The following is a 21786-nucleotide window of genomic DNA, read 5'->3' as shown; positions in this document are numbered from 1 at the left end:
GCAGAGCCTGTCCTCTCCCTCTGACCCCCAGCCCTCAGATATTTCTAAACATTTACTAAATCCCCTCTCAGTCTTCTCCAGAGTAAACAGCCCCAGGGCTCTCAGCCTCTCCTCATAGGTAGCACATCTACTAATAATGTGTGCAAACATTAAGGATTTGGTGACAGTGTTATTAGAATGCAAGTATTAGAGAGCTTTTGAGGAAACACAAAATACATTCCTACAGATATTTCATGTAAAAGAAGACTGTAGATGTGTTCTTAATGTGGGCACTAATCTTCTTTATTCCATAGTAGAAGAATTTGCAGAAAATATGTCTGCTAGAAACTGGCACACTCCCAATTTTGGAGACCATTCTCCTTTAATGAAAGAAGCATAACACAGTTCAATCATAGAATCATAGAATTGTTAGGGTTGGAAGGGACCTCAAGGATCTAGAGTTCCAACCCTCCTGCCATGAGCCCCTAGGGACACCTCACACCACATCAGGTTGCTCAGAGCCACATCCACCCTGGCCTTGAAAACCTCCAGGGATGAGGCTTCTACCACCTCCCTGGACAACCCGTTTCAGTGTCTCACCACCTTTATGGTGTAAAACTTCTTCCTAACATCCAATCTGAATCTACCCCCTTCTAGTTTTGCTTCTGGAGCTCCTTGTAATAGGGGTTCCAGAACTGGATGCAGGCGGGGTCTCACCAGAGCGGAGTAGAGGGGGAGAATCACCTCCTTCGACCTGCTGGCTATGCTTCTCTTGATGCATCCCACTTTTCGAAGCTGAACCCATTCAGATCTCATCTTGGCTGGAGTTGAAGTTTTAGGTTAACTCCATTAATAATGTTTACCTGTGCTCTGTTGTGAACTTATATCAGCAACACAGTTTAAAGAACACAAAAAAGAAAACCGCGAAGGTGCTTGACCGTCTTGGAAACGCAACCACATTGTTAAGATAAAAGTGGCTTCATTCTATGCTATGATTTAAAACATTTTGCATGCTAAGTCTTTTCTCAAATTCTGGGTAGCCACACTATAGCTCACCATGACTGAAAATTGCATCTTGCATCAAAACTCACTTTAAACCTGCCATGTGGTAACAGAGAAGAGGAAGAGTTACAGCTGCACGAAGCTCTTGCATCTAGAACCTATACCTACATGCAATCAAAGCCGGCAGGAAGAAATTTTTCCAGAGTTATCTGTCTACTGTGAAACAGCAATGGTTTCTTGCTTATATGTGTCCTCATATATATTCATACATATAAAATATCAGTTCTTTAGAAAACGTCAGCTAAAGTGCATGATTCTCCTTCTTTGGTTGATCTAAATCAGTTGTCACACTGATTAAATGCCAGGAGTGTAATCCTTATGAAGAATTATGTGGTCTTCCTGCCCATCCCCAGTTCTGTAGAATTCTGTCTAGAAAAGCAACTAATGATATCTCAACAGAGAATCAATGAGATCTCATGTGTTTTTCAAGCTCTATGGTGGAGCCAGTTTTCAATCCACCCCACTGAGCAGCCATCGACGCCACATCTCCTGAGCTTTTCTATGAGGATGTAATGGGAGACAGTCAGTGGGGACCTCACCAGACTCCCAAAACCTTTGGTAGGTAATCCAGAGGGGTCCTGCCATAACATCCACTAGCACCTTCTGTACTTTGGGAGGAATGCCATTGGGTGCCACAGACTTGTGACTGTTCCCTTACAATTTCAGTGTTCTCAAATGGGAAGTCAGTGTTCCCACACTCGTGTGTTCCAGCTCAGGGAACAGGGAAGGCTAAGGTGCATCAGTACTGTGAAACACAGAGACAAAAAACCCAAAGCATTGAATGCCTCCACTTTTTCTTCATCCCTAATAGTTACATGCCCATCTTCAACAAGTATCATCAGTCTAATGTTTTCCTTAGACCTCCTCTTATTTTTAACATACTTAAAATATCTCTTCTGATTAGCTGACACGACACTAGCCAGTTTCCACACTGAGTTTTGGCCTTCTCTGTTTCTTCTTTCCATACACAAACCACAGCCCTGCAACCTCTCTGCAAAGCCTGACTTCACTTCTAGAGATCATACAATTTATTTTTCCTCATGAGGATCCATGAGGAGTTCCCTGTTCAGCCAAGCTGGTCTTCTGTCCTGTTTGCTTGACTTAATGACACAGTGGAATTGCTTGTCCCAGTGCTTCTACAAGGTGATTCTTTCAGCAGCAAAAAGTTAAAAATGAGGGGACTGTTTCTCACTTAGATGTGTAATATAAAAAAAAACACGAAGAGTCACAGCTAGGTGTAAAATAGTCAATAAAAAAAAAAACATAGAGTATCCTTATCTTCTCATACTAACAAGCTCAGACCATTGGACCTAAAATGCCTCACTCCATTATTGATGCTTTCTCAATTACATTGGCAGTCAAATCAACATGAAATCTATTTCTGGAATGAGAAGCCTCTAACGTGTAAAACCTTATTTTGAAGGATTTCTATCACACAGAGGTGTGATTTGAACTACACTAAAACCAAATCAAGATGACACTAGAAAAATATTACAGTAAAAGATGCTTAGAGATAACTTTGGTGTCCACATGTTGGTATTCCACAGTGGAGGATTATATTTCTTATATGCGTACACATGCTTTGTTTAATTTTTTAAAACCTCGTGCAAGGTTTATTTTATCTTTCTCAAGACAAACTCAGAATGCCTAAGGCTAACAATGACTCTGGCTCCTTATTTTGATACAGTCCTTCTAAAGTAACCTTTCAGGATGGAATACAGGAAAAATGTATATATACCAGGCCTAAACTTAACCTGGCACAAACTACTTACTTCTTTAATAATGATGAAGGCTTCAAAGAAGTTGCCTTCATTTGTATAATGACAGCAGCAAAAAAAAAAAAAAATTGTTGTAAGAAAGGTTAACAGGATTGCTGTCATTTAGCATTAATTTATTGTTTTACCCAAGAGGACAAGATCATGCTAAACCTGTCACAGACAAAAGCAGTATGCCATTTTTGTAACTTAAACTGGACAGGTTTTAGTTTAGCTGGTTTAAGATCAACACCACCACCTCTAATTTAGGCTAAGCAGAGAAATAAGAAGAGTTAAATTCATGCTAACCTTCTTTTAGCAGTGGATGTTAAGAAAATCACACAGTATCAAAGTACATTAGAGGTTGGAAGGGACCTCAAGAGATCATCAGGTCCAACCCCCCTGCCAGAGCAGGATCACTTAGGGGAGTCTGCACAGGAATGCATCCAGGTGGGTTTGGAAAGTCTCCAGAGAAGGAGACTCCACAACCCCCCTGGGCAGCCTGTTCCAGGGCTCTCTCACCCTCACTGGAAAGAAGTTTCTCCTCATGCTGAGCTGAAATCTATATTCAAGTTTGAACCTGTTGTTTCTTGTCTTATTCCTGTGCACCACCTAAAAGAGCCTGGCCCCCTCCCCTTGACACCCACCCCTCACACCTATACACACTGATCAGATCCCCTCTCAGTCTTCTCTTCTCAAGACTAAACAGTGGACTAAACCCCAGCGTCTATAATGCTGAACTTACAAACTGTTGGCATCAGCAAATAGAAAATAAAATAAAGACAAAACAAACCAGGTCATTTCAAAGTACTACCTGAAAATATAACTGCAAAATGTCTGCCATAAAGCATGAAATAGGAGATAAAATCCTTTCAGCTTAAGTACTCTCCCTGATGTAGCTCTAAAACTTTGTGTCACAGAATTCACCAAAAAGAAAGCTATTACAACCATTTGACACAGTCATTAAGCCACATTAAGCAGATGTTATTTGATAATATAAATTCCTAGATATGTAAAAAGTAGATTATAATAATGCTAGAGAATCCCTCTGAATTTTTTTAATTGAACATGAACAGACTGAAATGTGAAAGCCAAGTGATTAATGAAATCTGAATGTCTGTTGTGGAAACCCATGCTTACGTGTCAAAGTCAAGAAAGGCTGTAAAATGCTTGGGTTTGGTTTGGTTTGGTCTGGTTTTCTCTAAAGAACATCAATATTGTTCTTTTTATTCTGAGTTAAATCTGTTGAAGGAGCTGGTAGATGTTTCTTTTGTGGATTTCCAAGAACACAACTGCCAGATGCACTCTTGCATATATTTGACTAGTAAGAAGATGGAAAAAAACCCCAACCCTGTGCTTATACTTGCAGTCTTCAAATACTAGCCTGAGCAGTATCATCCAGACATTTAAACTACTCTGTTTCTATAGATATACATTTTTTTCCCTCATAGGAAGCCAGTGAATGCTAAACTTTTTGAAAAGTAGCTCTCTGTAGTTTAGCTATAAATAAAATACAAATTAATGTGGGAATCCTATAAGAAGTCACATAATTTGAGTCATTACATTTGAGACAGTTCTGTAAGTCTTCAGCTACTAACAGACAAACATTAATGGGCATTTCAACTTGCCCTCTTGTGTTCTGACTTGATTTATGTTTCTCTCTGCTAGTATTACCTTGAGTACTGTGTCCAGTTCTGGGCTCCTCAATTTAAGAAGGATATTAAGACACTTGAACATGTCCAGAGAAGGTCAATGAGGCTGGGGAGAGGCTGAGGGAGCTGGGGGTGTTTAGCCTGGGGAAGAGGAGGCTCAGGGCAGACCTCATTGCTCTCTACAACTACCTGAAGGGAGGTTGTAGCCAGGTGGGGGTTGGGCTCTTCTCCCAGGCAAGCAGTGACAGAAGGAGAGGACACAGTCTCAAGCTGCGCCAGGGCAAGTTTAGGCTGGAGGTGAGGAGAAAGTTCTTCACGGAGAGAGTTGTTAGCTGTTGGAATGTGCTGCCCAGGGAGGCGGTGGAGTCACCATCCCTGGAGGTGTTCAAGAGGGGATTGGACGTGGCACTTGGTGCCATGGTTTAGTTAATCATGATGTGCTGGGTGATAGGTTGGACTTGATGATCTCTGAGGTCTTTTCAAACCTTGTTGATTCTGGATTGTGTGATTTCTTCTGTACAGATGTAATGGGTGTGAGTCAGGAAGGAATACCCTTTTGCTGCATTTGTGTAAACTATTATGTAAGCTACTGCTGACATGTGGGAGAGAGGCAGAGAGACCAACCATCACTACAAGTGGGGTTTCAATGTGTTAAGCTACTGGAGAAGCTTATCCATTGCTCTGCATTTCCTCACATGTGTTGTGCTTGGGCCTTCTTTAGGTGTCCTCTGTTTTGTGTAGGAGAGTTTCACAGCCTCTTCAGCATCTCAGACAGGGAATAACAGCACTACAAATATATGTCTTGGGTAATTTATCTTACTGCACACATTCTTCTGAAAAGCTTCTACTGAGAGGAAAGCATGCTACCTTTCCAGTGAAATACATGGACATAATTTTCCAGTTTCACTGAGAGCCATACTGTGTGAGCAACCTTGACCTGGCTGTTCTAGGTATAGAATTTCAAAACCAAATCAAGATTCCACTGAAGTACCTTAAATATAAATTAGTAAATGTATGGACTGACCTTTATGTCACTGAATGAACTCTTATATTTTTACTAATTGTGACAAACTAGATCAAGGAAGGAAGATAAATATATTTGTGGTAAGTTTTAGGCTATGCTTTTAAAATTTTTCACAAATCTTGAGCAGAAAATAGTAAAAAATGTAAATAAATCACTATTGGGTGTAAAAAGGAAAATAATGATTATTCTAAACAATCCCATTGGGGAGATATCTACCATAAGATTTGGTTCCCAAAACAAATCTTTCTCTCTCTCTTCTTGCTTCTTTGCTCTGGGAGATATTAACTTGTTTCTGCTTGACCTTGGCTGCATTGTTTTGACTGCTATTAACTTCTCTGCTTCTGTCTCTTGTCCCTTGTGTACAGGGGGGTAGGGGAGGAGGCAGAGAAGAGAGAAGCTGTTGCAGCTGCCATGGTCTTTGGCTCTTTATTGATTGTAAATACCTGTAAATGCTGTAAATACTGTGTATTTTGTACATATTCATTGTGTTCCATTGTAGATTGCAATTTTGCTTGCAAAATCAGCTTTCCTTTGTTTCCAACTGAGCTGGTCTGGCAAAGTTAATGTGGAGGGGGGAAATTTCAACCCACCACAATATCAGATGATGCTCTTTAGGTAGGAAAAAAGAATGCTAAGGAAAAAAAAACAGAGTTAGATGTGAAATACTGATCCAAGCACATAAAGAAGCCCAGGTGTCACAGTGCAGTGTGTGCACTAATCTCAAGACATTTGCCTGATGTAAACAATATCTGCAACTCCCCCTGCTCTCCACTCCCCCTCTCTCTGCCACTTTAGTTAAACAAAGCTTACCTTTCTGCTATAGATTCCTTTGGGAAATAAAAATCCTCTCCTGCAAGGTAGGCAGCAGCAGTTCCACCTCCAAAATAGGTCTTTCTCAAGAGGGGGGCAATCCTGTTGTTTACCAATAATGCTCCTAAACCAGTCGGGAATCCAAAGATTTTATAGAACGAGATGGGGATAAAGTCAGCTGGGTGAACTCCCAAGTCTAATGGAGAGCTGCTCACATATGAAGCTGCATCTAGGAGAACAAACCACTTCCCTGGTATTTTGATGGGGCAGAGTTTTCCAGATTTTATGTCTTGTATCCATGAAAGGGGGTATTTGGTACCAGAAAAATTGCTTTGAGCTGGGTAGGAGAAAAGATGAGGTGTTGTGCAGTTTGGGTCTTCTGCTAGCAGCCTGTTTTTTTCTGATAACAAGATCTCCTTTGGTTTTATTGGAACAGACAAGACATTCCTTGAGGCAGTTATCCCCCTCATGCCCACCACAGATGTGTGGCTATCCGTTAGGAAACAGAATCGGCTGCTGGGTTGATTTGTGCCTTCGGGTATCCAGGGGAATGCTTCTGCTACCAGTTTAAGAGCAGCTGTGCATCCAGATGTGAAAATGATGGTGTAATCTTCAGCAGTAGTGTGAAAATGTTGCAATATTCTAAAAAAAAAAAAATAAAAAAAATTAAAATCCAGTAATTTTCTGATTTTTTTATTTTATTGCTGTGTGAGTTGTTTGTTTTTTTTTTTTTTTCCTCAGCATAGACTTTTTGACTGACATCTGAGATGAATACAAGCAGACAAGCTTTTCCAAATAGCACAATAAACTTCCAACAAGTGTAACCTGAAGCACTTTGCCCACAAGAGACTCTTTCCAATACTGCAGTGAATGTGGCTGTGCTTTTTCAGGAGGGTGGAAAGGTGAGCCCAAGCCAACTCCATGAAGTTCAACAAGGCCAAGTACAAGGTTCCACACCTGGGTTGGGGCAATCCCAAGCAGAAATAAAGGCTGGGCGAGGAATAGCTCAAGAGCAGTCTCTAGGACTTGTGGTGTCAGTTGACAAAAAACTCAACATCTCCCAGCAATGTGCACCTGCAGCCCAAAAGGCCAACAGTATCCTGGGCTGCATCAAAAGAAGTGTGACCAGTAAGATGAGGGATGTGATTCTCCCCCTCTAATCTGCTCTTGTGATACCCCATCTGGAATATTGCATCCAGTTCTGGTACCCCCAGCATAAGAAAACTGCTGGTGTGGGTCCAGAAGGAGGGTCATGAAGATGATCAGAGGGCTGGACAAACTCCCTTATGGGGACAGACTGCAAGAGTTAGGGCTGGTCAGCATGGAGAAAGCCTAATAGAAGCCCTCCAGTACCTGAAAGAGGCCTATAAGAAAGCCAAGAAGGGACTTTTTACAAGGGCTTGTAGTGATAGGATGAGAAGGAATAGATTGAAGCTTGAGGAGGGCAGATTGAAACTAGCTATTAGGAAGAAATTCTTTACATTAAGGGTGATGAGGCACTGGAACAGGTTGCCCAGAGAGGTCATGGATGCCCCCTCTCTGGAGGTATTCAAGGCCAGGCTGATGAGACCTTCAGCAACCTTGTCTAGGAAAAGCTGTCCCTGCGCATGGCAGGGAGATGGGAGCTAGATGACCTTTAAGGTTGCTTCCAACCCAAACCATTCTATGAATCTATGAACCATAAATATCACAGCCAGCAAATACTTCTGTTAACCATTTGCACAACTTATAAAGCAGTAAATATTATTTGGGGTTGTTTAGGCTCACAAGGAGTAACAGATTTAAGTTTAATTCATAAAACGGAGAGACAAAACTCAGGCACATCAGTAGTATTTTAACCATATTTAGCTTTAAAGTGTTCAAAGTTTGAAACAGCTGAGCAAGTTCTGAAATAAAAATCCATGACATACCACTGATTCATTTATCTATGCAGTTCAGTACCAGAAATTGACTTTCACATTGAAAAAAAAAAATCAAGCTGTAAGGTAAAATTTTTGAAAGGGCCCAAATGAATTAAAGGCAGTTTTAAAAAGGCATTTCAGTTCCTAAAGTTAGAGAAACAACCAAGCTGCATTCCTAATTGAATTCAATAGGAAATATGTTCTTTTGTGAATCTCATTTGCTTTTTGGGTCTCTACATGCCTCATAAAATTGCTATGACTCCAGTACTTGCAAAAGAGGTAGAATCTTCAAAGTCAGGCTTACCTTTTTGACTGTAGTATTTCACAGTCTCACAGTATATCAGAGGTTGGAAGGGACCTCAAGAGATCATCAGGTCCAACCCCCCTACCAGAGCAGGATCGCAGGAATGCATCCAGGTGGGTTTGGAAAGTCTCCGGAGAAGGAAACTCCACAACCCCCCTGGGCAGCCTGTTCCAGTGCTCCGTCACCCTCACTGGAAAGAAGTTTCTTCTCATGTTGAGCTGAAATCTTCTATGTTCAAGTTTGAACCTGCTGGTCCTTGTCTTATCACTGTGAACCACTGAAAAGAGCCTGGCCCCCTCCACTTGACACCCACCCCTCACATATTGATAGACATTGATCAGATCCCCTCTCAGTCTTCTCTTCTCCAGACTAAACAGCCCCAGGGCTCTCAGTCTCTCTTCACAGGGGAGATGCTCAAGTCCCCTAATCATATTAAAAAAGGAAAATGAATAAATAACTGAGTTAAGGGAACTTCCTGCTCGAGAAAGACTTGTGGTGTGCAGAGCACCTCAGAATAAGGTTTATCATGTGAATGCCACAAACTCCTGAAGCAGAGCAGTACTGCTATGACAAAATCAATGTTCTTAGGGACAGAAAGCTGCAAGACCTCTGAATGACTTCTGCGATCCACAGTATGACATCCTCTCTTTTGACATGAATATTGGGAAGCACTGGCTATTACACACAGAATTCCTAACGCTTTCTGCCTTTGTGTGAGACATACTCCATTACTGTGAAATGCAATTCACCTTTCTTATACTCCTGGAAGATTTATAGCCACGTATAAGGCTGCTGTCAGCAGCAGGCCTAAAGATTTGTGGTAGAAAACCGATAGCTTGATCTACCACAGCTCACTACTGCAAACAGCAGCAGTATTTTATAACATTACAAATGTCCACATTTCTGCAGGAAATGACTAAAGGGAGAATTTTTTCATTACACACTGTAGAATCACAGAATCAACCAGGTTGGAAAAGACCTCAGAGATCATCAAGTCCGACTGATCACCAAACCCTAACTAATCAACTAGACCATGGCACCAAGCGCCTCATCCAGTCTCTTCTTAAACACCTCCAGGGATGCCAACCCCACCACCTCCCTGGGCAGCACATTCCAATGGGCAATCTCTCTCTCTGTGAAGAACTTCTTCCTAACATCCAGCCTAAACCTCCCCTGGCACAGCTTGAGACTGTGTCCTCTCCTTCTGTCACTGGGTGCCTGGGAGAAGAGACCAACCCCCACCTGGTTACAACCTCCCTTCAGGCAGTTGTAGACAGCAATGAGGTCACCCCTGAGCCTCCTCTTCTCCAGGCTAAGCGCCCCCAGCTCCCTCAGCCTCTCCTCATAGGGCTTGTGCTCCAGACCCCTCCCCAGCTTTGTTGCCCTTCTCTGGACTAATTCAAGCAACTCAAGATCTTTCTTGGATGTGGAAGATGGCAGGAAGTCTGGAAAACTTGACTCAGTATCTTGCTTTCAGGCTGGCAAGGTGAAGGAGAAACTCCCCTGCTCTGTCACTGCAGTACATTGAAGAACCACAATGACTGGCCACCTCTTCTCCCCCTCCTCTCACCTCCTCAAGAGCACACAGATCACAATAGAAGGAGGTCAACAACACATGACCAAGAAGACAGTTGATGGAGAAGCCACTGAAAACACCCTCAGATGACCACCCTCCCCTGTGCACACTTGTATGCTAAGTCCACTCTGTTAGCTGGTGTTCTAAAGCTTCACAGAAGCTGCCATGAGGGTTTTGTTTCTTCATGACTGCAGCTGAGCTAAAATGTCTTATTACTTTAAGGTAAACACTGGTAGGGAAAGTCAATTAATTTTCAAATAATCTTGCTGCCTCATTGAATGCATTTAATACATACATAATTAATAATGGCCTTTATATTTAAATATCTCCATAATCAAGTAATATCTTTTGAGTCAGATGATCCAACAGCCTGCATTAATAGTTTATCTAGAACTACTCACTCCACATTACTACTGGCAGCTCTGTGGAAGGTAAAAGCTACTGATTTTTTTCAGCTACCTTAGGTACACATTGTCACCCAAAGTTAGATGAAGGGGGTGCCCTGAAAAGCTGTTGCCTGGCTCAGGCAATCTGCAGTGTCAGTACAGGCTGTGGGATGATGGGATTGAGAGCAGCCCTGCAGAGAAGGACTTGTGGGTGAAAAGCTGGATGTAAGCCAACAGTATGTGCATATAGCCCAGAATGCCAATTGCATCCTAGGTTGCATCAAAAGAAGTGTGCCCCTCCACTCTGCTCTGGTGAGACCTCACCTGGAGTTCTGTGTCCAGAATGGTTCTCAGCAGAATGACATTAACCTGTTGGAGGAGGTCCAGTGGGTGGCCACAAAAATGATCAGAACACCTCTCCTGTGAAGAAAAGCTGAGAGCTGGAGTTGTTCAGCCTCAGCTATTCAGGAGAAGGGTCCAGGGAGTCCTTATTGCAGCTTTTCACTACTTAAAGGGGACCTATAAGAAAGATGGGGACAGTCCTCTAGCAAGGCCTGTTGACGGGACAAGGAGTAAGAGTTTTCATCTAAAAGTGGGTAGATTTAAACAAGGGAGAAATCTTTTATTGTGAGGGTGGTGAAACACTAGAACATGTTGCCCAGAGAGGTGGTAGATGCCCCATCCCTGTAAACAATCATGGTCAAGTTGGACAGGGCTCTGAGCAACCTGATCTTAAAGGTCTCTTCCAACCAAAACAATTCTATGATCTAATTAAAAGATGTCTTTGCTCATTACAGGGGACAACCTGATCTTAAAGGTCGCTTCCAACCCAAACCATTCTATGATTCTGCAGTTCCCTATCACCTCTGCAGCCTGTGCAGCTAACTCAGCAGAGGTCCATCAGATTGAAGGATTTACCCATGGATTAATACCTGCCTAAGGAAGAGCATAGTTCCCTCTGAAAGTTTGTTCAGTCCCCTTTCCTGTTTCAGTTTCCTTTCTCATACATACAACACAGAAATGCAAACCTCTCAGAGCCTGTGATAACTGAGAAACAGGCACACACTGCTCTATTCATCTTCACTGGTTACACCCATATAAACTTGTTTACTAACCATTTTACTTGAAAGGCACTCATTCTGAAACCAGCTTCTTTCCACTTTTGCTTGCATGAGAGTGATTAGGATCTCACACACTTCCATGACTGCTGCTTATGGCAACACTGAAATTAACTCGCCAGATGTATGAAAGAAATGATTAGCTGGAATGTGTCATGTGAACTTGTGGCAGTTTCAGGCTGTGCCTGGAAAATTTGCCACAGATCTTGAACAGAAAGTAGTAGAATGCAAATCAATTACTATTGGGTGTAAAAAGGAAAATAATGATAAGTTCTAAACAATCCTATTGGACAGATATATACCATAAGAATTAGTTTGGTAAACTCTCTCTCTCTCTTTTTTGCTTCCTTCACTCTGGCTGGTGCTCCTCCTGGATTTGCTGACCTTGGCTGTGTTCTTTGTCGTGGCTAAGTACTAACAAACAACTCTCTGCTCTTTCTCTTGTCCCTTGGTAACAAGGGGTAGAGGGAAGGGGGTAGGGAGTGGGCAAGCTATTATTAGCCCAGCTGTTTTGTCCAGGGGGGGGGTTCTTGTGCTGTTTATAAATTGTAAATACTTGTACATCTATGTAAATATTTGTACATTTATGTAAATATTTGCACCTATATGTAAATATTGTATGTTTTGTACATATTCATTGCATTTCATTTTAGATTGTAGCTTTGCTTGTAAATACAGCTTCATTTGCTTCCAACCTGAGCTGGTCTGGCAATTTCATGTTGGGGGGAATTTTCAACCCACCACAAAACTCCAGTAGGCATATGTCGGTGACGAAAAATATCTATTTGATAGCATTACCTTCTTTTGTATTCATGGTCACCCATCTGAACTGAAGCATTATAATCCGTTCCATTATTCTGCTAGGTGCTGCCCAGCTCACTGGAGACACACTGTGAAAATACCTGCTTGCTTACAAAGGGTCATAGTTGGTTATCTTCACCAAATAAATCCCCCCTCCAGTTCTGCTAATCTGGCAGCACAACAGAATTGCCTGGAGTTACCCCTCAGACATCTGGAGAAGACCAGGAACTCTTAAATGAAGGAAAAGATGCTTTGGTGATTAAAGCCTATGAGAAGCACACACACTGACTGAAAGGTGTTGAGAGACATTAAAAAGTGTACATCCAGAAGGAGGTTCAGTACCACACTGGGCATGCTGCCAGAGCAAACTGAAATTTAGGGTGGTATTGTGGCACCACACATAACCAGAAGAGCAAAACAGTCAGAAGGAATCATGAAAACCATAAAATCCAATACTGCAGGCTACCTGTTGGTACAGTTTGTTCCAAAATGCAGAACACAAATATATTTCCTCTCACTGACAGAAGCCTGTAACTCCTGTAACATTCCAGACATGGCAGAAACCCCTGAGAAACTGTTTCCTTTGAAATCAAATAGTTTTTTTTTTTCTTGTGTAGAGAGGGAAGATCAATAGCTACCTGATTTTGAAACCACTGTGTGGATATTTTTGGTGAGCTGTAACAGCCAGATCCCTTTACTCCAGTGCTTGAACAACTGCCAAAGATTTGTAAAAACACTCCTGAATTCCAGAAGTTTCATTAATTAAGACAGAAATGACTCTGCAAACCATAAGTTCTCTGAATGAATAGCACTACCTGCTATTCAAATCAATCAGGAAAGCAGGAGCAAAAAAAAAAAAAAAAAATATAATGCATATTTTAGGCAACCATTTATGGAGGACTAGCCATAAAGATCAAACAGCTCATGAACATATTGTTCCAAACTGCATTTGCACAAACTAATTGTCAAATAGGAAACTGTAAATTCATCTGAATCACTTTATAAATCATGAATCTGTTAGAATTCAAAGTATTTTTGCAGTAAATCTTAGGAGTCACTATGAGGAAGAAAAATGAAAACAAAATATGGAAATATTTTGGACGTGGACTAGCAGCATATCTCCTCAGTTCCTGGTCTAAACAACTTCAGCATGAGGTGGCTTCATCACAGTACAACGTAAGGTACAGTAAACAACTAAGATCACTGTATTTGCCCTTTCCAAACTCCTTGCACCCAGCACAGACCATAACTTTTTTTATTTAGGCATCTCCTGAGCAGAAACAAAGACTGCATCAAAATTTTCCCCTAAGTTTAAGAAAGATGTTGAGTTGCTGGAATGCATCCAGGGAAGGGCAACTCCAGCTGAGGGGTCTGGAGCACAAGGCCTATGAGGAGAGGCTGAGGGAGCTGGGGCTGTTGAGCCTGGAGAAGAGAAGGCTTAGGGGAGACCTCATTGCTGTCTACAACTCCCTGAAAGGAGGTTGTAGCCAGGTGGGGGTTGGTCTCTTCTCCCAGGCAACCAGCACCAGAACAAGAAGACACAGTCTCAAGCTGCACCAGGGGAGATTTAGGCTGGATGTGAGGAAGAAATTCTTCCCAGAAAGAGAGATTGGCCATTGGAATGTGCTGCCCAGGGAGGTGGTGGGGTCACCATCCCTAGAAGTGTTTAAAATAAGACTGGATGAGGCACTCAGTGCCATGGTTGAGTTGATTAGATGGTTTGGGTGATAGGTTGGACTTGATGATCTCAAAAGTCTTTTCCAACCTGGTTGATTCTGTGATTCTATGCTTCACTTCAATAATGGCCATTCAAGACAGCACAGTAGCAGCCAGAGGTATTATTTCTACCAGCAACAGCTATAATATCCTACTCACAGGCTACATGAACCAATTAAAGGCCGTGTGTGTAGAAATTCATATCACTTTAAGATATCTGCACTGTGGACACCAGTGTACATTACCCTTCAGTCATGCAAAAGCCACAGGCTCTACAGCAAGCAGTTCATCTGACCTAAACTAGACACCTACTTCAGACTGAGATGTCTCACCCTGGCAATGTCCAATTCCTTCCACTGCCTGACAAAGTCATCAAAATGCATTGTAAACAGTTACTCTTATTCAGCTTAACCTCAGCTTCAGTCTCTTTGGAGCACAGTCATTCCTCTTTCCAGTTTTACTCTGCAAGTCCTGATCTTTAACCTTTCCACAATTTCTGAGTTCCTGCCACAGGGATTTGTTCCTCAGTGTCTAATTAGTTCTGTTAATGCCAGCAAGCAGCACTAGAATCAGGCCTGCCCTAGAAACATTTGCTGGTAGCTGGTCAGAAGATACTTTTGGTTTTCTGATTCTTGGAAAGTGGAGCATGGCAGTTGTCTGTTTTCCAGCAGTATAACATATATAAACTTGTAAATGCTGAGGGGAAAAAAAAAAAAAGATAATGAGAAAAAAATAAAAATAAAGCACACTTAGGTGTTCTGACAGTTCCACACTCTCAGGTTTTTAGAGTGTTTAACCTTTGAAGTAACCTCAGATAAGAGATTAAATATTCTTGAAGAAGTTAAAAAAAAACCCTTCATAAGCTAGACTTTTTTTCCCCCTTTCTCTTTTTCTTTCATTTTTTTTTTCCTTTTGGTAAAAATAACATTTCATTGTTTCCAATTGTTTTTTAACATTATTCTTTGTTTGCCTTTTCTTTAATGGAATTTGTTTCTAGATCATCTTTGACCTTTAAACAGTGTCCTTCTGTGATCTCTCCATCTACAGTGCTTGTTTTGTTTTGTTGTTGGTTTTGTTTGTGTTGTTTTGGTTTGGGTTTTTTTGTTTGTTTTTTTTTTTTTTTTACTTGTGGTTTAGCAATCTGTTAGAAAACTACAGCTATTGTTATTACTGAATCATACACCAGAAACCATGACCCTAGTCACAGAGAAATTTAATGAAGTTCAGCAAGGGCGAGTGTAGAGTCTTGCACCTGGGAAAGAGCAACTCCATGTACCAGTATAGGTTGGGGACTGATTTGTTGGACAGCAGTGAAGGGGTAAAGGACCTGAGAGTCCTAGTGGATGGAAGGATGACCACGAGCCAGCAATGTGCTCTTTTGGCCAAGAAGGCCAATGCCATTCTGGGGCTATTAGAAGGGCTGTGGTTAGCAGGTTGAGAGTGGTTCTCCTTCTCCTCTCTCTGCTCCAGTGAGGTCACATCTGGAATATTGTGTCCGGTTCTGGGCCCTTCAGTTCAAGAAGGACCTCAGGGAACTGCTTGAAAGAGTCCAACACAGAGCCACAAAAATGATTAAGGGAGTAGAACATCTTCCTTTTGAGGAGAGATCGAGGGAGCTGGGGCTCTGTAGCTTGGAGAAGAGGAGATTTAGGGGTGACCTCATTCATGTTTATAAATATGTAAAGGGTGAGTGCCAGGAGGATGGAGCCAGGCTCTGCTCAATGATGCCCAATGACAGGACAAGGGGCAATCAGTGGAAGTCGAGGCACAGGAAGTTCCATGGAAACAGGAGGAAGAATTATTTCCCTGTGAGGGTGACAGAACAGTGGAATAGGCTGCCCAGAGGGGTTGTGGAGTCTCCCTCTCTGGAGATATTCAAGACCCTCCTGGATGAGTTCCTGTGTGATCTGCTATGGGTGATCCTGCTTTGGCAGGGGGGTTGGACTGGATGATCTCTCGAGGTCCCTTCCAGCCCCTAACAGTCTGTGATTCTGTAATTCTGTGATGTTGTGTGCGAGGAAACCCCATTCTAAGGTGAGAAGATCTGATGGCCAGGCTGCTTCTGTGTGAAGAGCTCCACTCTCTCCATAGCAGAACTCCATTTATACCCTTGCGAGTTTGGCTATGGTCAATTTCTTAATTCGTTGGAAGGCTGAGTTCTCCAAGCAAGAAAAGGACTTCTGGGCTTGGAGGTGCCAGCTAAAGCTTGGAGGCATAGAACTGATCTTTATCAGTGTCTAGCAAGCCTAGGCCCCTGTTCAGGGTCTGTCAGGAGCCTGCATTCATGGGTGGGTGGGCAGTCGTACCTGACACACCATCCCAGGGACCACAATTACAGAAATACTCAAGGGTGAAAGGCATTTCTGCTGCTTTGTTGATGTGACCAAACAATTCCTGGTGTCAGTGTGCACTCTCTACATGCTGTTCACATGGACCCATGCTTACTTTTTTTTTTGGCTCAAACATTCCCAAGATTTCCCATAAATTTTGATCTGACGTTTGCTCATATTGGAAACATAATTTCTGCTGGTCAAGTTGCTCTTCACTTTGAATCCTGACAGCTGGGCTTCCAGTGCTCCTGGCAGATGAGGGAGAAACTGTTCTACACATGATGGATGCAACAAGGTATAAATTACTGGGGAGGAATACTCTTGCCTTGCCTTAGACAGAACCTGTTTGAATCTCTGACAAATATATTAGGAACAAGGAACAATAAAAGCAATTTAAGGTGCCCACAAGTGTTACCAAAAATTTGGGATTCAAACCCTTAAGACCAGTTTGAAGAATCACAGAATTAACCAGGTTGGAAAAGATCTCAGAGATCCTGAGTTCCTGATAGGTCCAACCTATCACCAAACACCATCTAATCAACTAAACCATGGCACTAGGTGCCTCATCCAGTCTTGTTTTAAACACTTCCAGGGACAGTAACTCCACCACCCTGGGCATCCCATTCCAATATTCAGTCTCTCTTTCTGGGAAGAATTTCTTCCTCACAACCAGCCTAAATCTCCCCTGGCACAGCTTGAGACTGTGTCCTCTTCTTCTCTTGCTGGTTGCCTGGAAGAAGAGACCAACCCCTACCTGGTTACAACCTCCCTTCAGGTAGTTGAAGAGGGCAATAAGGTCTCCCCTGAGCTTCCTCTTCTCCAGACTAAACAATCACAGCTCCCTCAGCCTCTTCTCATAGGGTTTGTGTTCCAGACCTTTCCCCAGCTTTGTTGCCCTTCTCTGGATACATTCCAGCATCTCAACATCTTTCTTGAAGTGAGGGGCCCAGAACTGGACACAGCACTCAAGGTGTGGTCTGTCCAGTGTTGAGCATAGGGGCAGAATGACTTCCCTGCTCCTGCTGGCCACACTATTCCTGATGCAGGCCAGGATGCCATTGGCTCTCTTGGCCACCTGGGCACACTGCTGCCTCATGTTCAGGCACCTGTCAACCAGTACCCCCAGCTCCCTCTCTGCCTGGCTGCTCTCCAGCCAGTGTGTCCCCAGCCAGTAGCGCTGCATGGAGTTGTTGTGGCCAAAGTGCAGAACCCAGCACTTAGATGTGCTAGATCCCATGCCCTTGGACTCTGCCCATCTGTCCAGCCTGTCAAGGTCCCTCTGCAGAGCCCCTCCTACCCTCTAAGAAATCAACACCTGCTCCCAGCTTGGTGTCATTTGCAAACTTACTGGTGATGGACTCAATCCCCTCGTCCAGATCATCAATAAAGATATTGAACAGGATGGGGCCCAGCACTGATCCCTGGGGGACACCACTAGTGACAGGCTGCCAGCTGGATGTGGCACCATTCACCACCACTCTCTGGGCTCAGCCCTCCAGCCAGTTCCTAACCCAGTGTAGAGTGCTCCTGTCCAAGCCACAGGCTGACAGCTTCACCAGGAGTTCAGCTGCTTGACAACTGAAATCTGCATTGGAACCTTTTAGCCCTCAGGTTGACAGCTCCATGTGTCAAGTTAGAAAAGCAGGAAACTCATTCTTCTCAATCTCATGGAGTTACAACAGAAATCCCCACATTCAGACTTGGTTGGCTTCACAACACCCTCTGTGTTCGTGCACCAACAAAAATGTTGGTCATTGCTACAAGATTTTTTTAACATTTTGCTGTTACAAGAGTTGTTTTTTTCTTTTTTTAATTTTTGAGGGGAGTGGTTCATTCCTTTTCTTGTTATTACTGCAAAGTCTGTGGTCTTTGCAGAAGAACTAATCGTTGTGACAACACTGATGCAATTCCTGTCAGTGTATGCACCATGTAGGGGCATGTGTACTGTTACATGCTCACAGGTGCATAAAAGGACACCCTGTGCCCTTGGTTAATGTTCAAGTTAAAATACATCCTGCAATTTATTGCTCCTGGGACCCTGTGGTAGTTTTAGGCTGTGCCTTTAAAATTTTTCACAGATCTTGAACAGAAAGTAGTAAAAAATAAAGAAATCACTACTGCGTGTGAAAAGGAAAAGAATGGTAGTTCCAAACAATCCCATTGGAAGGGATAAAAGACTTAAACTAGTTGTGCAAAACAGTTTCTCTCTTCTCACTTCCTTGGGCTGAGAGACACTAACTTTGTGCCTCTGCTGGCTTCTGCTTGACCTTGGCTGCATTGTTTTGGCTAAATTCTAACAGCTCCCTGCTCTTTCATTTGTCCCTTTGTGTCCAAAGGGGGGGTAAAGAGGGATAGGGAGGGAGAAGCTATTAGCAGCTCCCCTGGTCTTTGACCAGGAGGGGTCCTTGTCCTGTTCATTAATTGTAAATACCTGCAAATATTGGAACTGTTGTATATTTTGTACATATTCATTGCATTCCATTGTAGACTGTAGTTTTGCCTGTAAATACAGCTTTTATTTGCTACCAATTGAGCTGGTCTGGCAAATTTAATGTTGGGGGAGGGAGCATTGAGTGCACCCTCAGCAAGTTTGCTGATGACACCAAGCTGTGTGGTGCAGCAGACAGGATGGAGGGAAAGGATCCATCCAGAAGGACCTTGACAGGCTGGAGAGGTGAGCACATGACAATCTCATGAGGTTCAGCAAGACCAAATGCAAGGTCCTGCAGCTGGGTCAAGGCAATCCCAAGCACAAATCCAGGCTGGGCAGGGACTGGCTGGAAAGCAGCCCTGAGGAGAGGGTCTTGGGGGTGCTGCTGGATGAGAAGCTCAACATGAGCCAGCAGTGAGCACTTGCAGCCCAGAAAGCCAACCAGAGCCTGGGCTGCATAAGGAGAAGTGTGGCCAGCAGGGCCAGGGAGGTGATTCTCCCCCTCTGCTCTGCTCTGGTGAGACCCCACCTGGAGTACTGCATCCAGTTCTGGAGCCCCTATTACAAGAGGGATATAGACATGCTGGAAGGTGTCCAGAGAAGGGCCACCAGGATGATCAGAAGGCTGGAGCACCTCTCCTATGAGGACAGAGTGAGAGAGTTGGGGCTGTTCAGTCTGGAGAAGAGAAGGCTCTGAGGTGACCTTCTTGTGGCCTTCCAGTATCTGAAGGGGAGGGACTTTTTAGGCTATCAGGTAGTGACAGGAATAGAGGGAATGGAATAAAGCTGAAAGTGGGGAGATTCAGACTAGATGTGAGGAAGAAGTTCTTCCCCATGAGAGTGGTGAGAGCCTGGAATGGGTTGTCCAGGGAGGTGGTTGAGGCCCCATCCCTGGAGGTGTTTAAGGTCAGGCTGGATGAGGCTCTGGCCTGCCTGCTGTAGTGTGAGGTGTCCCTGCCCATGGCAGGGGGGTTGGAACTAGATGATCCTTGTGGTCCCTTCCAACCCTGACTGATTCTATGATTCTATGAATTTTTAACCCACCACAGATCCAACTCTCCTGAAAGTGTACTCAAACATAAACAAAAGGATAGGGACCTTCGTGCATTACTCTGTACAGCAATGAAACCCTTTTGGGAAAAATGCAATTGAGTGAATAAATCTCATACTAGACATGGATGTAATCTGCAACCTTCCTGAATGAGTGAATCTAGACATTGTACACATTTATCAGCATTGGAAATCTTTATTAATGACTGAAAAAATATATCCCATAAAAAAAATAGAAATTGCAACAGCCTCCCTTACTTTGTGGTACCAGTAGTCCAACTGTTGTGAAAGGGATCTCTTCTCAACCACAAAGCAGATGGGATGTCATCCATAAGAGATTTGGAAGTCTATCAAATCTGTCTTCCACAGTCCTAGTCTTAAAATTCCAGCAGGATCAAGTCAGTTTTCACATCCCCAGAGAAGAACTGAATTCCAAGGTGTTTAATTTACAAAGGTTTTTCAGTTAGCATCACCTCCGGCGCTTTGATATTAACTTTGGTAACATCCAGTATCATGAGGGGCAGAATGAAAAGTACAGAACATATTTGATGAATATTTATTTGCAGTTCTAAAGACACTCATGATAGGTTTGTCTATGCCCTTTGTACACTGCTTTCTGCAAACATCCCAGCCAATGAACAGTCAGTATAAATGGTTACAGAATGTACTAGGAAAGTAAATACTGAACTTGTAAGTGTATACTAGAAATCTGACTCCAAGGGTTACTGTGTTCTAAAAGCCAGAGGCAGAAGCTTAATAGGCACTCTGTGCTTCATCAAAGCATTCCAATTTGGAATTGCAAGACTTCAAAATGTGGGCGGGCATTCCATCAAACAAGGATATCAACAGAAATTATTTGGTGAATAACAGACTACATTGAAGAACACTCTAATTTTCACAGAATCACAGAATTAACCAGGTTAGAAGAGACCTTTGAAATCATCAAGTCCAACCTATCATCCAACACCATTTAATCAACTAAACGATGGCGTAAGTGCCTCATCCAGTTTTATTTTAAACACTTCCAGGGACAGTGATTCCACCACCTCCCTGGGCAGCCCATTCCAATGGCCAAACTCTCTTTCTGTGAGGAATTTCTTCCCAACATCCAGCCTAAACCTCCCCTGGCACAGCTTGAGACTGTGCCCTCTCCTTCTCTTGCTGGTTGCCTGGAAGAAGAGCCCAACCCCCACCTGGCTACAACCTCCCTTCAAGTAATTGTAGACAGCAATGAGGTCTCCCTTGAGCCTCCTCTTCTCCAGGCTAAACACCCCCAGCTCCCTCAACCTCTCCTCATAGGGCTGTGTTCCAGACCCCTCCCCAGCTTTGTTGCCCTTCTCTGGACATGCTCCAGCATCTCAACATCTTTCTTAAACTGAGGGACCCAGAACTGGACAGAGTGCTGAAGGTATAATAAAATTTCACAACAGAAGAGATTAAATTCATAAACCGGAATAAATTATGTTCTTTGCCCAGCTGGACAATGAAAAGCAAGGTTTTTGCAGAAGCCATATTTAAAGGGCACTTAAATCCTTGAGGGATATATGAGAGTCCATGACACTGTAGTACATCTTTTTAGGTTTCCAAATTTCAGTGTTTGCTCAATGTGACAGGACAGCAGGAGTTAAGTTCTCCTTTCATACTTTTTTATCACCTGTCTGGACCATCTGGCTGCAACTCAACACTGTTTGCCCCTAAAATAAAGGCAGATGCATGAATTGTCAAGCAAGGCTCTCCAAGTAAGTCACCTGTGAGTATCAGCAGAACGAGACAAAAACAGTAAATAGTTCACTATAAAAGCAGAAGGGCTCTTTCCAAATGTACTTTGCTTGTGATTCAAAGAAAATTAAATGTGATGGGTGCAAGATATTCTATATTGTTGGTGGTTATTT

The 21786-nt window shown here is 43.0% G+C and overlaps 1 protein-coding gene across 1 annotated transcript in view; it reads right to left on the bottom strand.

The window, feature by feature from the left end:
• The window catches only part of MOCOS (molybdenum cofactor sulfurase), a 238669-nt gene that overhangs the window by 146927 nt on the left and 69956 nt on the right, over nucleotides 1-21786 (bottom strand). The window contains exon 4 of the mRNA XM_054381619.1: nucleotides 6282-6923. Coding sequence (XP_054237594.1) covers nucleotides 6282-6923 — 642 coding nt within the window. The remainder of the gene's footprint in view (nucleotides 1-6281; nucleotides 6924-21786) is intronic.

The sequence above is a fragment of the Indicator indicator genome, chromosome 6 (genome assembly GCF_027791375.1).
Source record: "Indicator indicator isolate 239-I01 chromosome 6, UM_Iind_1.1, whole genome shotgun sequence".
Taxonomy (NCBI): Eukaryota; Metazoa; Chordata; class Aves; order Piciformes; family Indicatoridae; genus Indicator; species Indicator indicator.
The sequence above is the reverse complement of the archived record's forward strand: the minus strand, read 5'-3'. Positions and strand labels throughout refer to the sequence as shown.